This window comes from Lichenostomus cassidix, chromosome 2 (assembly GCF_008360975.1).
Source record: "Lichenostomus cassidix isolate B80296 chromosome 2, HeHo_3.0, whole genome shotgun sequence".
Taxonomy (NCBI): domain Eukaryota; kingdom Metazoa; phylum Chordata; class Aves; order Passeriformes; family Meliphagidae; genus Lichenostomus; species Lichenostomus cassidix.
In genome coordinates, this window is record NC_139482.1 from 100,778,711 (window position 1) to 100,797,465 (window position 18,755).

General features: G+C 42.2%; 1 protein-coding gene across 9 annotated transcripts in view; it reads right to left on the reverse strand.

Annotated features, from left to right (window-relative positions):
• The window catches only part of MTCL1 (microtubule crosslinking factor 1), a 102,880-nt gene that overhangs the window by 43,119 nt on the left and 41,006 nt on the right, over positions 1-18,755 (reverse strand). For 5 of the 9 annotated variants that reach the window (XM_085052563.1, XM_085052561.1, XM_085052566.1 and 2 more), the window contains exons 4-5: positions 5,242-5,301; positions 3,156-3,233 (exon numbers count right to left, since the gene is read on the reverse strand). In XM_085052563.1, the coding sequence (XP_084908689.1) occupies positions 3,156-3,233; positions 5,242-5,301 (138 nt within the window). The remainder of the gene's footprint in view (positions 1-3,155; positions 3,234-5,241; positions 5,302-18,755) is intronic. The other 4 variants (XM_085052565.1, XM_085052560.1, XM_085052567.1 and 1 more) reach the window with 2 other exon arrangements.

An 18,755-nucleotide genomic window follows, 5' to 3' on the forward strand; every position in this document is an offset into this window, starting at 1 on the left:
ATTAGGACAGAGCAGATTGTGATCTCTGTTTCTGGGATGAACAACTGCTCACAAGGGAGATTGGTGAAAACATGCGAAAAAGGAAAGAAAAATTCATTAAACCGTGTTTACATTCAAATCCATCCCATGTGAAAACCTGCATTTTTCAGGAAGTAGCAGGGTATTGAATGACTGTTTGGGTTTTTTTGTGTGTGTTGGGCATTTTAAAGTACTGCATCTCATCTCAAATGAAAACTCCAGTGCGTATTGTGCTGAAATAAGAGACAAGGTTAAGTAAATTCTAAGCCGATGAACAATTTCTTTGCATGAATCACTTTCATGAATTGTCATGGAGATACAGGCACTTGGCCTCAAAAGAGACACATTTATCAGCATTAGCAGTATAATGGAAGGCAGGCTTTGAAAGATGATCTCTTGAGACAGCAGGTTTTATCATTGTTGGTAGGCCATGTGGACATATGTGCAATTATATATGGAAACTTCATTTCAGTCTCTGGAGCACTGTTATCTTTCACAAGCACTATTTTGTTATGATTCCTAATAATGGAAACCAAATTCAGAAGAAAACATGACTGAATTTAATTGTTCACCCAGATCAGGCTATGGAAAAAACAAAATTACAAAACTAATTATGGCTCAGCAACCTGAGGAAATGATTTAATTTCTATAGCACACATCCTAGCACATTGGTCTTCAATGTTACCTAGATTAATTTTGCCCAATTCTATTTACATAGATACTAATTATGTCTTAATTTCAGCTGTTAATAACTGAACAGACACATAAGTGATTGTTTGTATACTTCTGAACCCAGTCAGCGCTCTCAGTGATGCTGCTTGCTGCAGGTTGGTACTCTAAAATGCTAAATAGAATAAAAGTTAACTTACATGTCAATAACATGATAGAGGTAAAAAAAAATTGTAAAAGTTTCTGTTAATAAGTGGTTTTCATTAACAAGCAAGAGCCAAACACAACTGCAGTCAGCTCATGGGTTGACTAAAATTCTGGTAATTGTGTTTCAGACATCAGAATGTAAATTTTAAATTAGTTCGAGCGAGGTGCTTATGATTGATTAGAAGCAGAGCCTCTAGAAGATGGGCTTTCTATCCTCTCTATTGTCTCCTTGCATACACATTACTCCTTCTCACACATATATTTGTGAATTGCTTTTCCCTCTAGAACTCAAAAGTGCAAATTAAGAATCAAATTAAAACCTGGCAAAATCCCAAGCAGCCTCTGCTGGAATCACTCTGAATTTTGGTTGCTCTGGCTGGATAAGGCTGTATGATTAAAGCATCATCTTTGGCCAGGGCTGTACATCACATTAGCTCTGTTTTTCCTATCATGGTGAATCCGCTTAACCCCAGAGCTCTAGGTTTTGCTTTTAGGGAAATACAAAGATCACAAGGAAAGTTACAGCCCCACTAGTGCTGCACATCAGAGCTCACAGGTGGGATGACTACTCCTGGTTATTTATTTATCTGTTAATAGCTAATCTGACAATTTCTTTATTCTGTCTTTGAAAACCTGCATTCTTTACCCAATTTCTTGTCTGTCTTTGGCTTCAAATGCCCAGCCATCAGTGGCACTAGCTGGTGCCTTGCACCTCCCCAGCTGCAGGCAGCTGATGTGATGCTTGAGGGAAGAGGCAATGTGCCCCCATCCCTTTGCTCTGCCTGGGAGCACCAGGGGCCTCTCCCACCCTGGGGTCAGAGGGAGCTCCAGCCAGACACCCTCTGCTTTTCAAGCAGTACAAATAACAGTCACTGAGTCGCTCTCAGGACAACACACTCAGCATTTTGAAGCTTTTGAAGAAAAGGGAAAGGCTTTGAGGGGTTTAGGGTCAGGGCCCCAATGTTTTTGCTTGGCATCACTGCACGACTCGATGCATCTGCGGAGTTAGTGTGTTATTATTGCAGGACAAAACCACTGTCAACTTCTTTAATGGTGTTACTTTATTGCCAGATTTTATCTTAGCAAATTTTTTTTTTAAAGAAAGGATCAAATGTTTTTGTTTTTTTGCAAGAGCTGAAAAAAGCAAGATTTTTTCGTTAAGCAAACACAAGCCTCATATAAAACAACAGAGCTGATGGGTGTTAATCTTGCCTACTAAATATGGATCCCATCTGGAAAGGTGAGAAAGCTCTAGGTCTTCCTCTCTTCCCTGCCAGGGAACACCCCATTCCCCTGACAGATTTTTTCCAAAGGAAAAGAATGATCAGGAGAGATTTATCAGCCAGATCTAAGCATGCCAGAAGGGTAGGATTCCAACCTTCATGCATCTTTCCCTCTGAAACTTTGTGTACAGAAATATCAGTGATTTCTTGATCAGTTGAAACAAAGTAGAAACAACAAGAGGGTAAAACACCCACAGAGGCAAGCAGAGTTTTGACATACAAGGCAAACTAAAGAGAGGCCAAATCACCAAAATTAAGAACAGTTCATTATTAGTTAAATTGTCAGTGAAAAGACAGGAGGGGAAAAAAAGGACAGATAATAGACTTTCCATGTTTTTGGAGGAACAAGAGGCTCAAATCCCAGGGGCTGAATATGGACTGTAGCCTCCTGACTCTATTAAACATCCAGTGGATGCTTTCCTAAAATGCTTACATACGGCAGACCATATAGAAAGAAAAGGAGGAACAGCAGTGCAAAAATGTGACAGTCATGGTGCTCGGTCATGGACTTTAAGAGATCATTAAGGGTAAATGGGAGTTAATGATTACTGATGGTGATTTGCATGCAATTGCACTGTGGCTCTGCATGGCACTTCAGAAGGCTGTTAATGGGTCAAAAAAGCAGGAGGAAAAAACCCAGATCCCTCCCTACAGAGTCTGCAGTCTAATTTAGACAAATGCAGAATGGAGAGATAAAGAAATGAAATGTATAGGAAATTAACTTCATTATGCAATATAAATACATAATGTGTGGAGATGTGGTGCGAACGAAGAGCTGATCAAAAATTCCCCAATACAATATTTCTTTTCTGGCAAGAAGACACAAAGCTAGATAGAGGCCAACACCATCTCTACCACCACCACCAGCTCAAGAGAACTGCCAGGCAGAAGATGGGTAAGCAGTTTTGAGGTTGCAAGTCTGACAACAAGGCAGTACAACCAGCACCCAAGCATCTGGCTGAGTGCCAGCACTCCTACCTTGCGCTGGAGAACCACTTTCCTTTGTGTTTTGCCTGGTGCCTGGTATTTTCCAAGAAGCTCCGTTTTGCAATTCTGCTGAATAAAAACTTTTTTCTTCAATACTGCTACAGGTGGGCGAGTACTACTGCGAATCCCGCTTTTACACAACTTCAAGACAATCAACTTCATGGGTATTATTTACCCTGTGGTGGGGGTGATGTTCCAGCTAATTTTCATGATGAGCTCTCAGTAAGTAAAACCACCAGTCTTGCCACATGCTAAACATATCTGTAAGCATGTGGATGCACAGAATCTAAATTTGAGGCCTTCTCAGTTGCAAAACATTTAATGGATATTTGAACTCATTCTAGGTATTTAGGGAGTCTGTCCCTGAAGAGCAGCATTTTGTACCTCCTGGGCTTTGTCTGCACCAACCCTTTCGGGCCATTCCCTAGGGTCTGGCTGCTGTTTAACCAGGTCAGGCACTTGCTGTGATGTGCCCTGATCTCAACGAGTAAATACCTCTGAATGGATGCCTGGATTTGGAGACAGCTCTGGGTAATACTCTAGAGTTGGGAGGTAGCCAGGACATGTACATATGGCTGGGCTGTGTTAGTATATAAGGTTATTTCTCAGTCTTTTCTACCTAAAGAATTGGTGAAGAAAACTGAACAGCCACCTTGCAGAGTGCTGATGCAATGGTTTTCATTTCCAAGCCCAAATCCTTTGCTTGCAAGAGTTATGATGTGTGTGTACAGGGGAAAGGTTTTTCTCTCTGTGTAGCTCCTCAGATCCCTTCCCTTTGTTGCAAGTGGTGCTGAGCTCACACTTTGTTACTCAGTTTTGTGAAGTCCTTTTTAAGGCTTTCCAAGGAAAACTACGGCTGCTCTTAACACCTGGATTTGGGTGGAGGAAGCAAGCATGAAAAACCATTCTCTTTGCACAGCTCTGTGTTTCCAGGGATGAGGAAAGGAAGGACAGTGCTGCTCACAAAGCCCTATGGACACAATTGTGCCTTCAAGTAGTTTCATCTGTAATTTGCATGAGTGTGGCCATGTGTATATATTTCATCTATATAGTTTACAGACTTGCAGAAAAATCAACTCTCTGACCCGACTGATGACTTAAATAATTCTCTATAGCAAGTGCCCCATTTTAAGGTATGATTAAGTCATGCTTGTGTCATCTTGGCGAGGACGCTCAGTCTGCAGTGTCCCGGGAAAACAGGCTGAAGTGCCCTAGCCACTACAATCCCCAATATGCCCACTCAGCTGCCTGCCCAAGTTCAACATATTGTAGTGATTTATTACGGGTTTTATTAAAAATCAATGGATTTTAAGACTAGACAACCCACAGGTCTTGGCTGTGCACACTGAGCCTGCCAAGGGGGCAGCAGGGGAAGTGCATCCCTTCTCTAATGAAGGCACGATGTCTCTCTTGGCTCCTTTCCCAGCGAGGTGAAATACTATCCCCATCTCCCTGGCTATAAACAGTAACTGTGCGGGTGCTGGGAAAAGCTTTAACTTTTACAGTCAGCACAAAAAGCAGAGGAAACCAGACAGACTGCTTTCCTGAGAAGGACTGACCGACAAGGTTCCAATAAAACTGGTGTCCAAAGGGAGACTGAGTGGGAAGCTTAGGCTCCCCATTGTACCTCAGCCTCAGGGAGCAAAATTTGGTGCAACATCAGAGAGATCAAACCCTGGGCTGTGACACGAGAGCTCGCGAGGTGTCATTGTAGTGTGTGAACTGCATTCCTGCCAAGACACTCATTAGCACAAAATCTCTGGCACAGGGTATAAATTTAGATAGTCCCTCAGCTGCGATCCAATTATTTTGTGAGGCAAGGTGATTTGCTCTTCTTGTAGAAAACCTACAGCCTGAATCAATGGGTACAAGCACAATGAGCCCAAGAAGCTGCACAGTTCAGAGACTGCACTTGTGTCCTAAATTGCTTCTACATTATCTCTGGGAGGTCTCAGTAGATTAAGGCCTAATTGCACTCTAGTTAATATACCTGATGGCCCTGTCAAAACCCATAAAAATAAATTTTGAGTTGTATCATGTGATTTTGCTCAAAGTTGCATGTTCATAAAAACCATACCTGGGTAAATGTCTTTTTTTCTTTGTGGATTTCTCTGCTGCCTCTCCTCTTCAGGGAACTCTGCAACAGAAGAAACACTGAGTTATTGATAAACTAAACACAGAGCCTGCAAGTTTGGCAAGTCTCACCATTATACAATTAATTTAGGAGAAAGCAAGAAAGCATATTCTTCTGAGCAGCTGGGGATTTAATATTTCATAGTAATTGTTAAAAGAACAAGATGATCAGGTTCTTGTCAGTGAGTATTTCAATGCTCAAAATTTCCCACCAAAACAAGGAATAAAATTAGTTAAAACTTCACAGATGGGGGAACATCCCCCCTTTCCTTCTATGAACCACCACAATTTTTGGCTAAACTTTCTTTTTGCATGGGGCAATGATTCATGTTTGATTAATCCAGGGCAGAAGTCCAAGAATCTTACTCACGGTGGATGTGAAACACATTGTGGAAACCTCAGAGGAAAGCAACCCCCCAAAAATAGGCAAGGACATGCATGCTTAAGCTATGTGGCATTATTTGTTAATCTATGCTAGCAAACATACTGAGGAGCCCAGATAAAGACCAGGTAACTCTCCAAGTATTTTTGAATTTACTTTATCAATCAGATGTTATTGACTTTGCAAATCTTTATATCCCTTATAAGCAAGCATTTTTAAGACATATTAATAATGTTATCATCACTGCTTCACTGAGAAACCTCTCAGCACCCAAATGTAAAAGCACAGATTTCCTGAGAAGTGAGAAGTGGAGTGCCATCACGATGTTACCAGTGTTTGCACTGAATTGTGTCTCAGGGCTGGTGTCTGAACAAGTGTGAGCTGGGCCTATTTAGAAAATACATAAATTTGACACTTTTCAGGTTGAGGTATCAGAGGGATCAATAGGTATTAGAAAAAAAAAAAAAAAAGCAAGAAGCTGGAAACTGTGGAGTTTGAATTCAAATCAGGCTGTATTGCTGTCCGTGCCAACAGCCTGAAGGCTGAAACTCCCCAGAAATCACCCTGATATTCTGGCCTCTTTTATTTACTATTTCTGTTTATCTTTGCACTTTGGGGGACAATTTCCAGCTAAGGTAAAGCCTGGGCTGTCATGGGTTGCCCACAGTACGCCTCCCCTCTGGCCCATGTGGGAGCAGTGTCCCTGGACCAGGGCCTGCTCCTATGTCAGATGGGCTAAATCCCAGTCTCTGTCACCCACACTAACCCAGAACTGCAAAACACGAGCCCAGAGAAGAGGAAGGGAAAGGAGTGAGAGGCATGCTGTTAATTAGTTAAGTCCAGCTCATGCCCAACCGTGAGCTGGCAGAAAACACGATGTGAGCTCGGGGACCAGCAACACACCCTATACAGATCCAAACCTGAAGCTTCCCCTGGATTTGGGGTTTCTGCCTGTTCAGCTATGCAGCTACTGCACATTATAATTACTGCACACTGAGACAAATCTCTCCTTCTACTCTTTGTTATACACAGATAAGTAGTTAAAGCCCATTCATACGCAGCACCATATGCCCAAGACATACTACAGTTTATTTTTGCTAATCTGCTCTCTACTTTAATCCAGTGATTTCCTATAACTAATGAAGCTGAGTAAGAGAAATGTCTTTTTCTGTATACTGAAACCATTCAATAAAAAAGGCTTTAAACACTAAAATCATCAAATATAGAAACCTGTTATGCAAGCTTAGGCAGGATAAACAGTTACTCTTTTCTCTCTTTTTTTAAATTTTAATTTTTTTTTGATGTAGTGTTATTCTGGAAGCAGATCACCAGTCAGCAGCATCGTGCCCTGGCATGCAAGAGGGGTCACTATGGTTGAAGAGATATGGGGCATAGCCCTGGTCCTCACATTCATTTCTTTTCCATGTGACTTCAGGCAAGAACAACTTGAGTGAAAAGAGGTTGTCTGGATACTGCATTTAATTTGTAAGCCCTCTCATTAGGGATAAGGCTATCAATTTCTGTAGAGGCCTCAATGCACAGTAGTAGCAAACAGCTACTAATCATGCTAGAAATGAAAAGCTGTGTGCCAAATGCTAAAAACCTCTTGCTCTTACCTATAGGCAAAAGGTTACACTTAGACACATACAGCTTGAGAATTCAGGGGATATAAACATGACGGTGTGCAAGATGAAGTAATAAAGACTTTGCTGTGCTGTAGGGTGTAATACTTGGAAAACAAGGGGAAGGGAATTAAAATGTAGGTAGATGACATGGATCACATGCTGAGAAACAGGTAGGTAATGATCCAGCATTGGAAACTGTAAGCTCCACTCCTCACTGAAACAATGGATTTCACAGATCCAGAAGAACAGGTTTGCAACATATTGCCCTAGATGAGGCCCCATTTGAAGCATTTTCACACTGTCCCGTTTGGATTTGCACAAGAACAACCTTGTAATCTGTGCTCAGGTGGGAGACTGCTTTGTATTTCCATGAGGCAGAGACTCAACCTTAGGCTCAGACTGTCCTTAGTGTAAGGAAAATAAGGGAATATTTACCTTTGGGGACTACCAGTGGATTACAGGGAGAAACTTCCTTCACATGTGTCACTGGAGGTCTTAAGCATGGCAACAAGGCACTGTCTGGCCAAAACCCCCTAAGCCCTATACAGAAAAAAGGCAAGATCTCAATTTCACCGCTATGGGACCAAGCTACACATGTGTATGAAGCACCAACCAATACAGCTGCTGTTTTAGCTGGACTAAGGGCAAGTAGGTGGAATGTGCTACAAGCTTAAATTATTTGAAATGTAAAATGGCCCAATAAATGAGCATTTCTCTTTGATGTACAGGAGATTGGCATCAGAAGCTGATAGGAATTAATGCTAGAAGGAACATTTCTATACTACTTTCCATACTCAAGAGACCAGCCAGGGTTGGCTGTCTACCAAAAAGTCTTTCAGTGATGGCTAAACAAGATTTTATTAGTCTTTCTGTTAACACAGTCTCTTAAGAAATGTGAAGACATTTCCTACCTCAACAATTCACTGCAATTTGTTGATGTATCTCTTGGCTGCCAAGGAGAGCTAATATGGGGGCTAATATGGGGGCCCAGTGTTTTAAAAGTGAAACTTCCCAAGATTATTGGATGTAGTGAGGAAAGTATTAACAATGGGAAGAGACCCAATTATTTCCACTTCCCCTAGGAGCCTAGTGGGGAGGGGAAGAGGTAATTTGCATCTTCTGGTGAATTCCATCTTAACAGGTCAAAGAAGAGTCCTGAAAACTGAGCATTGCAAGCGAGACTACTCATGTGGGGAACAGCAAGCAGGAGTCAATACACTGGAAATAGAGATTGAGCAAACCATGAAAATAAAGTTTGAGTTAAGAGCAATTACACATGTAAACACATGATAGGCCTCAGGTTTTCATACTGAAGCAAGTGCCAAGTAAGATGAGAATAGAGCTATGAACAGGCATTGGTAGAGAAGGATTTAGAATATGAGGGAACCAAGAGTTCCTAAGAGCTGCCATCCTGTCACTTTATTCACTGCGGCTGAGAGGAACAACTAATTTGGGTGGCAGTCTGGCATCTGCAGGCAAGCGTGGGCTTGCTATCATATGTGCATCAAACTGAACCTGCAAAATCCAGTAGTCAGTCACTGAAGTGACAATGTCTGCAACTCAGAAACAGAGAGGCTGGATTGGAAAGTCCAGCCCTGAAGGCAGTTTCTATTACTGTGATGTGTGAGGAATTATGCACCAGCACCACTGGTGCTTATGAGCTGTATAAATAATGTTCTGTGCCAATGATGGCTTGCTACCGATTGCTTTGAAATGGATAATCAAAATTTTCATTTGCATTCATTAGAAGATACTGCCTGTGAGGGATCTGAAAGTATTTTTAAGAAAATATGCACAAGTAACCAAATCCATTTGCTCCAAATCCAGCAGTAGGTGAAGCAGATCACTTGCAGATTCCCAGGAACTGCAAGGCCAACAGCTTCAGAGCTGCACATTGGCATTTCATCACAGGAGCTAAGTTCTTCCTAGCCATTGGGCCCTCTCATGTTCAAGAATGAACCATCCAGAGAGACATAGTCTCTGCCCCACAGAGAGTGACTCATTAAGAGATCTTGCCAATGGACCAAGCTTTTCATAGCACTTACTCTCCAAGAAACACCAGTGATATAAATGAAGGTAATTCTGCTTGGCATCTATGTGAATCAGAAGAAAACCAGATCCTCTTGTTAACAGATGGTCAGAAGGTGGATTTATCCCCAAGAGATGTAAACCAGTGTTCATTAACTGCACCACTAATCACTGCTCAGGAACGCTTCACTGCAAGCATTTTCCAGGCACTGTGCAGGACTGCATATGAAGATTCTGTCAGGAGATGAAAAAAGATGGGGATCTCCATGCTCCTTCTCCAGCAAATCCCATACACACAAATGCAGCTCTTCTGGCCACTGTAGGCTGTTTCCCTCTTAACTTTTTGCAGCTTTGGACTTGCCAGACCCTGACATAGAGGATGTGCATGATTATACTTCATCTCGCTGCTTTAGAGCTATCCCTGTTTGTCCAATCTTGCAGATAAAGAAAAAACCCTTTGTGCAGAGCTCTGGCACTCTTAAATCAGTGATGAATTAACTTTTCTAAGGAGAAAAGAAAATTACCCAGACCATGACCATTTATTTAGGAGGTGCAGATTTCAGCTATCACACTACAATGTCCTGTACTGTTACTTGCCCACTTGATGAAAAGGAAGCATTTGCCATTTCTGTATCAACACCCCTTATTTAAGGTAGGACAGGGTGGCTTTCCATTCTTTCTTGAGGCCTGAAGTATCTCTAAGTCCCAAGTATTTGACTGAAGTTTTGCTTTGCTGCCAAGCTTCTGTATTACAGCAGCTGTGCAGTGAAAGTACAGTGGCAGCTTTTTCATTGTGAACACTTGTACATATCTACAGAATGGTTAATGGAACTGGAAAATACAATGAAATTCTAATTGCTTTTCAATTGCTGTAGGCCCTTGAAAAAGATATCTCACCAAGCCCCGATAAAGCTGGGCTTGACGCAAGTGATCCATATCTCCATTCATTCCCATGTGCGTTTCATTTACTAGAAACCTCTAAATACTGAGATATTCATCATTCACATGACCTAGCAAAGCAAGCTATGTCTGAAATATCATAAGCATTACAGTTCAGGATAAAAGGCATCCCTTGAGTAAAAGAGCAGCAAAGCACACTAGCTTTCGGCACCAGCTTAAATTCCCCTAATGCTGCATTACTCTATTGTGCTAAGCTTATGAATAGGGGCTTTGGAGGAGCCTCTTTCTTTTGCCTCTTACTACGGACACACCGCACTGTCTGTCTCTTGTGGCTTCATGGTGCCCTTCACATGCAGGCTGTGATATTAGCTGCCGTGGTGTTTACAAATAATGTGGTGTGACAGGTCTGGGAGTGTGCTGGGGAGGGAAGCAGCAGGGTTGCACCTGCTGTCTGAATCCCTGGAAGGTTAGACAGCAGGTCTCGGGAGGATGGGAGACAGCTGGGTTGGCTCTGTGTTCAGCTCAAAACACACCATTTCACCATTTTGGTCAGTGGAGGCTGACATGGGGACCAGAAACCAATATAATAATTCTTATTAATACAATAATTACTAAATAATTATGGAAATAATTGGTAAAGGATATAGCCCAGTGATATCCTAATTGTTATCAATATAATAAAATAAATCCTGCAACAGACAGCTGAGATTCTAGCCACTAACGTGTATCACTGTCTTACACAGTTCTGCCCAAACACTTCCTAACAACTTGTTAAATTCATTACAATATATTTTAACAGTCCCTGTCTGTTCTAGTTTGTTAAGACATTAAGTATCCCATTCACATTACATTTGTTACAATACATAAAGAAAAATATAACACAGTGAGACTAGACTTCTCTTTTTTACGGGGTGTCCTATTTCAGGTGTAAAAAACCAGAAAGAAGCCAGGCAGATGATTGCAGACAGCGCTGCTTCCTCCCCTCCTTCTACAGCAGTGGAGTGACACTGATGTGCCAGCAGCAAACACATCCCTCCGAGCCTTGTCACCATTCCATTTGCGCAGCTATTAATGTGAGCTCTGAACACAGTGCCCGTTCCTTAACCCCACAGCACAGGCACATGTGCCAACCCTCTGCCCTGGCGCCACCTGAGCCCCAGGAGGAAACCACTGCTGCCACATCCCTCACAATCCTGCCTGGCAGGAGTGGCATCACACTGACTGCAGCAGTGGATTGCTGCCAGGTCTCTGCTGTTCCATCTCCCACTGTTTAATGCCTGCAATGCCCATGGTAACCCTGCTAGGACCACCCATCCCCTCCTCCCCACTGGCACAGGAGGCAGGAGCAGCACCCCAAATTCCTCTACATCAGCTGAGCTGCAGTCACCAAGCACCAGCTTCCAAAAGGGAGCCACGTCAGCCTGCACCCCTTTGGGAAAGAACTTGTGGAAGAGTCAGGCTTAATCCGAGTGGTATGTGCTGCGCTGACACTGCCTGAGCCCTCTAATTACCTCGTTAGTGTAATCCCGTAGCAGACAGCCCGTGAAAATGTGCTGGGCACTGTGTACACACAGAAGCAGACCTGTCCTGAAACAGCTCGGCAGCAGGAATAGTGCTCATCATCAGCCATGAAACCCTAGGGAATGGCACACGCCTGGTGCTCAGAGCCCAGCAACACTTCAGCATGCCCAGAGGGAAACAGTGTCACTCACTGTCAGGGCAGGCACCCTGCCAGTCCCTTGGCCACTTTGGGCTCTCTTCTCCACCTCTCTGGACCAAACAGGGGCTGCAAAACTCCCTGAGAAGATGAAACAACTTGTACAACCTTTTAAAAGCCTTTTTCTTCTCTGTTGTGGTGACTCTTACTGCAGCAGCCTGGGCAAAACAGAGAACTGCTAGAAAAAGCAGCCCCTGACATACCTGCCCTGCCATCCACCATCCACCTTGCACTGCCTGGCATCACCTGCATCACCCAGTGCGAAATGCAAACTGCCAGAAAGGAGAAGTTGACTGCCCTTCCCTCCTCTTCTTCGTGAAAAAATGCTTCCCCAGAATGCTTTACTGCATGGGACTGCAGACCAGGTAGTGCTCAGAGAGGGGGTCGGAAGTTCACATTCCCAAAGGAAGACAGTATAAGAGCATTTGTTGCTGACCACTGCACACCAGCCTGGCATTTCCTGTAGCACAGCTGACGTATTACAAGCATAAATGCTGGTTTTGGATTTTTTCCAGAAGAAGAGTAAGTAAACAGTCAGCAGTAACAGGGAACAGGCACCTGCTGTCCAACTGCAGAGGTAGAGTCTGCTAATTCTCTGCCACCAAGACCTTTTAGAAAGTATTACTACGTAGCTGGCTGTTTCATTGTCGGGACAAGCTTCAGGGGATTGGAGGAACAAACAGGAGAGTTTGACAGTGATGGGACAAAGTGGAATTAGACATGATTTGGATGGTGCTGGTAAAGGAGAGTAGGGGGGGTGAGCAAAGCTCCAAGGCCATACTAGGTCAGGAGGTTATTGCAACCATTTACACAACTGGGAGATGGAGAATACACAGCTCTGCAAACCTCTGTAGTGTTCAAGGTATAGCCCTAAAGAGCAAATTACATAGATTCTAGAAAAAAGAACATTTTTGGAAGTCTTTTTGCACAGAAAGATATTCAGAACTGCACAATATCTGTGCTTTCCACACTAACAGATCAACAGCCATAGGATTGTTCTTTACATTGGGGATGGAAAGGAAAATTTTCCTTGAGCAGATAACTACGAGTACAAGCATACTCAATCTCCCCTGGATTAGAGCAGCTTGCTGTTTCTATAAAGTATTAAATGAAATTCCAAAGAAGTAGAAGATTAAAGGCCAACTGCAATGTTCCCAAACAAACATGTCCCAGATAGTCTTTTTAATCCTCGGTTGCCCATCTATTATTTCACAATTTTAAGGACATTGCACTATGAAAAAGGGGGTTATAAAAATAGAGCAAAAAGACAGCAAATTCATACTTGGATAGCTGGTGATATTTTCGAACCTTGGATAGGTGCTACCTGTGACACACTTTGCTATGCATCATCCAATGCACACAACCATTTACTGCCAGGTAATGGGTCACCCCCAAGACATTAATATTCAGCAAGCCATAGGAGTCACAGTTCAAGCACAAATAAAGTTAGCTCTGCTGCAATGAATAAGGCCATCAATTACAGGAATGACATTCAAGCCAGAGTGTAGCACTTGTAATTCAGAAATAGGGCAGGTACAAGTGACAAGAAGGGGACAGAGCTCCTCCAAGCATGTCAGTGCAATGTCCACCCACTCTCCCAGCATATTCTGTGAAGGAAGAGTTGCTCTCATGGGAGAAAAGTGCTAGGCTATCTATGAGCCAAATTGCAGCTGGAAATAGACAGGAGGGAAATAAATTGTTAGGAGAGCGTATAATTGCAAAATCCCCATTTCCTTAGTAAAAGCAGTCTACAAAGATGTGTCAGCAGCAACCCAGTAAATATCAAATGAAAAACTCTCAATGATGGATATAGCTTTGCAAAAATATGCTTAGAAAGGAGTATGACAAGCCCAAGTGGGAACACAGTGCTTTAAACACTAAAATTAAAAATGCACAGAAAAGTTATGAACATTCTGCAAATGCTAACAGCAAAACAATTAAATATAAAGCATGCTTCAGAGGAGACCCCAAACTGGGCAGGTATTTGGGTTATCTTTAACTATCTTGCCTGCATGTGGGGCAGGACTGCTATTGCAGGGAATCCCTCCTGATTGCCTGTGGGAGCTGGGATGGCTCTGCAGGGGTTGCACTCTCACATGCTACTGCTGCTTTGAAGCCTAAAATGAGCTGCCTCAAGCTCCTTGCTGGGATTCATGGTCTCTGCCTCTGGATACAGAAGGATGCTCTGACTCTGAGGACAAAAGCACAACTTTAAACATGAATTGTGCATTATTGGGTGTTGTGTGGGGAAGTGAGACCCAGGAGAGGGTTTCAAAGGTCACAGACCTCTGAGAGTGGCTCCTAGAGAGATGGGTGAAAGCATGGGGTGAGATAATGCTTCTTGGTCTATTCTGTAGCTCCTGGGAAGGACAGACAGCTTTTCCATGCCTTGACATGAGAGCTGACTGCCCCAAGCCTCCCCATTGCAGTGCCTCAGTGCTTCAAAGAGCTGGTTTCTGGGGAGGCAATGGCTCTCAGCACCTGCCCAAAGGAGGAATTCACAGTTTTAACTTTGTTTTATTCATCCCTCTCTAAACCCATCCTATTTGTGGCCTAAGTCTTGTACTTTGTTTTGATACAGATTTGTTACGAAGGACAATGTTATATCTGTTTTCTTTTTCAGTGCAGAACAGAAGGAAAAAGAGAATGACCCATTTATATTCCCTTAAATCAGGAAAAGGATTCAATTTCAGACTTATCTGAGAACTTATCCCACTGTTCTCCTCTCTGCTTTTCTTGCTAATATCAAAACAAGCACAAGAACCCTAAAATAGTAACACGGATGCACTTTAGAAAAACCCCAGCCAACCAAACAAAACAATAATCATACCACATTTGCATGCTCTTGTGTGGGGTGAGCTGCAGTCACACAGCCAGGGCTGGTTTCAGGATCTGCTTTCTGAAAGATACTCCAGAAACTGGAGGATGCACCTGAGCAGTGCAAGGTCACCACAGCCATGACAAGTCCTAAGACAAGGCAGTGAGCAGGAAGGGACCACGTCTGCGTTATTAGGCAGCTTGGGAAACTTGGACCATTCCTCTCCTTCTGAGGGAATGAATCTGTAACCCTAGTCACATTGCACATAGTAATTTTATTATTAAATTATTGTGATAGCAAATGAAGACTGACAGCTAATGGGTCCAATCCCAAATACAGAACAAAACATGAAAAAGGTGAGCAGCACTGTTGCCTCCACCAGTCCCTGAAAAACAGTGTCATTTGGTGTGTCCTTGGTTGTAACCATGCACCAAAACACGTGGGAAGAGCTTACGGATCCCTTTGCAGAGCTTGCTTTTGTTGCTGCCAAGTAAAGGAGGTTTCTGAAGATGATTTGCAAATCAGCTTCTGAAAAGTCATTTTTAGACAGTAACTCCAAAGACCTTCTAATCTCTGTGCACTTCTCATGCTGAAGTACATCAGAACAGGAACAGCCTGATGTGCTTTGTATTTGATTTGCCTAGTCCTAAGAACCTCTTCATATGTGGAAAGCTTTGCAAACCATTCAGGTAGAGAAAATCAGCAATGCCTTGCTCCTGCTGAGGACTGCAGGCTGGGAAAATAACCAGGGGAAATACCCTTTTATTACACTTCTTGACCAAAACGTAAAGTAGGCACTTTAATTTTCCTACTATATATCAGCATATGAAGTACAGGGATTTTACCATATGCAAATAGCTAAGTACCAGATACCAGAGTGGAATATAATTCTGTACCAAAATCATACCCATCTCCACTTTTTTAATGCCTTTAAAAAAAAGTCTCACATTTTCATTAACTTCAGTGAGGCTTGGACTGACGAAAGCCTCAGGCAGAGTAGGGGCTCTCATTGTCTCCACTGAAACAGGAGTTTGTAGGAGACTGGACATCATTCAGGGGTTGCTGCAGAGAGATATCTAATTAGGAACAACAAATCCACAATTACTGTTGTTCTGCTGTGATTAAAAGTCAGGGAGCAGGGATGCCTGATGAAAGGAGGCGATCAGATCATGTCCTGAAGCCATACCAATGTCTGATAGGTGAGAATACAAACCTAGGATTATTCTACAAAGCCTGAAGAAAAAGCAAATACAGATTTGGTAAGGGACTTGATAAATCTTTTTTCTCTGACTAGCAAAGAGAAAGAAAAAGGGGAAGGAAAAAGGAAATTTTCAAACCATGTAGCTAAATATTCTTTCTCTACCACTGGTCAATGCAAGAATTCACAAAAAGCTTTTATTCTCCCTGGAATAGCAAAATGGAAATGTCTGGGCTAGATCAGTGGAAGAGCTTTTGAACTGAAACATGACATCTAATAGCAGAATAGGCTTTATACCAGCCTGGGTGCAGAAGATTAATGACTACGAATAATATGTATGCATTAGAGTGAATAATGACAGCCCTGAGGAAGGACTGGCAGAGACCGACAATTTTTTTCAGATCATTATTTCTCAGATGACAGAAACTCTTACAATGAGGAAATTCATGCACTTTTCATTTTTCTAATTAAAACATGAAAACTGTTTCTCTCTACCACTTAATTCGTTACTGGCTCTTTCTTTTTGTCTCTTTGGCCACCTGGAAAAAGCATCTCCTCTCAGATAAGCTTTTTCTTAGCTGAGGTCCCACCCTTTCTCAAAGGGTACTGTAGTGCCAGTCCTTAAAGTGAGGGCACAAATGGCTGCTTTAAGGATTCCCACAGCAAAAGAACTGCATAATTTGAATTCCTGGTGGTTCTAAAGCAGGCGTGCTGAGGTCACTACCTGGATAAATGCTCTCCCCATTGACCAAGAAATAAGGGGAATAAAATGCTTGTGGGACTGATCTTCCCTGCTTATTAACAGCACAAATTTTATATTATTCTAAGTTTTATGGAGGACTTCAATAAAATGTTCATTTCTTTTCTGTTCTTAGAAATCTCACTGTGGTGATTTTTTGCTTGTTTGGGAAACTTGAAGTGCCCAGATCCTTTTGTAAGCTCTTTTATAAGATCCTGCCAGTCTTGACACCTAAAATATTGGGAGGGACAGAGCAAATAAAACCACAGGCAATTACCAGCTGGTCTCAACTGAGGCATCATTTCTAGACTTACTTTTCCTTCCCTTGCTGCCCTGCCTTGCCAGGCTCCCAAGAAGGGAGATCTGAGATAAAGACAAATGGAGAAGCACCCACTTTTTCTCCCTGTAAATCTCCAAAGTGTGGCAAAACCCAGGTCTCCCTCTCCAGACACTGATTCTCCCCCATCTTTTGCAGTGTTTTGCCTCTAAATGCAAAGCAGAAGGTAGAATACTCTTGTTGTGGGGGGACATGGGACTCTGCTTGTTGGGATGAGCAAGTGAGGAGTGAAAGCCTTCAATGATCCACAGCACCTCTTTTTCAAAAGAGCTAAAAAATAGGAAAAAGAAAAAAAGAAGAAAAGGAAAAAAAAAGTAATAGAAAAATGTAGGAAATAAATGAGGGAAAAGTTTGCAGCATACACTAACAGCATGAAAAAATATTGACTGTTCAACACTTGCAGGTGTTCATATTCACTAAAGGGACATGAAGTTATTAAAAAAAAAAAGGGATCTCAGACAGGCACACAGTACTTTCCCTCTTCCATGCACACATATATCCCCGTGCTACTTGGCTCACCAAACGGAGTGCAGGAAAAGCTCTTCCTGGCCACACCAAATGCCATGAATGACACCCAATTTCCTAATCTGGCTTTGTTATTTTCTCCTTATTTTGCATATAACCAGCGTCTGAATTTATAACATGTTTTCATCTACACAGGAAAACTGGAGAGAGCAGTTTGTGCCCCAGAAGGAGACAAAGAAACTTGAACTAAAAGTAGATCTAGAATTAAGCAAAATAAAACTCTAATTGAGATAATTATTGTTAATGACTTGGAACCGAAACTCATTTGGATGAATCCTCTTCAGATTTTGCCTATTCATTTCCCTAACTGTCAACATAAAAATGACAGGTTTTAGCAAAAAAGTCTAGCCTTATAAGAAAAACTAGAATGAAAACTCGTTACAACCTTTAATCCTAAAAGGAATAAATTATCAATTTTATTAGAAGGCATATACTTCTCTGAAATGTCCTCTCACTTTTCAGATAATAAGACTACTTACACTTTAGGAATATCAAATTATTGATTCTGACTGGTGTTTAAAGAAAGTACTTCTGGTTTGAAACCTCACTTTCTGCCACTGAGCTCTGTACAGCATTATATATGCTCTGTATCACTTGTTGCTATGATTCTAGTAGTGCCTTGCAGACACTGCAAGATGAAAAAAGTAGTCTCTACATTCCTTCCAAATGGTCCAGCAGGGATTCTCCTTAAAAATAAAACTTTTTTAATACCATTCAGCCACGCTGAGACATGAAATAAAAAGGTTTCTACCCACAAATAAGAGAAAAATAATATCAAAATAAAACTAAAATATCTGAACCACCCACAACCGGAATTCACTACCCATTTTAATTTCTGCAGAGCAGAGTGAATCTATAGTATTCACAGCTATTCATGCTCCAAAGTGGTGCTGCACGTATTGATGTGAGCAGTTCATTATTCCTCATGCAAGGCATCCCACTGACCTCACTTCAGCAGGAATTGCAGAATCACAGCCCTATTATGGGCAGGCCCAATATTTATGCACACTTGTCAGACTTCACACAGCTCCTCTGAATGACATGCTCTCTCCTCTGGTCCTGCCTTTCTTCCCTTTAAGTGCTTCTTGCTTTCCTCTGCCCTCTAACTTCTACGTGGCTTTCCATAATAAGTGTGAATTTAACCAGTGAGCCTCCCCACAAGATCACATGCAGGGCTGTTCAGTTCTCA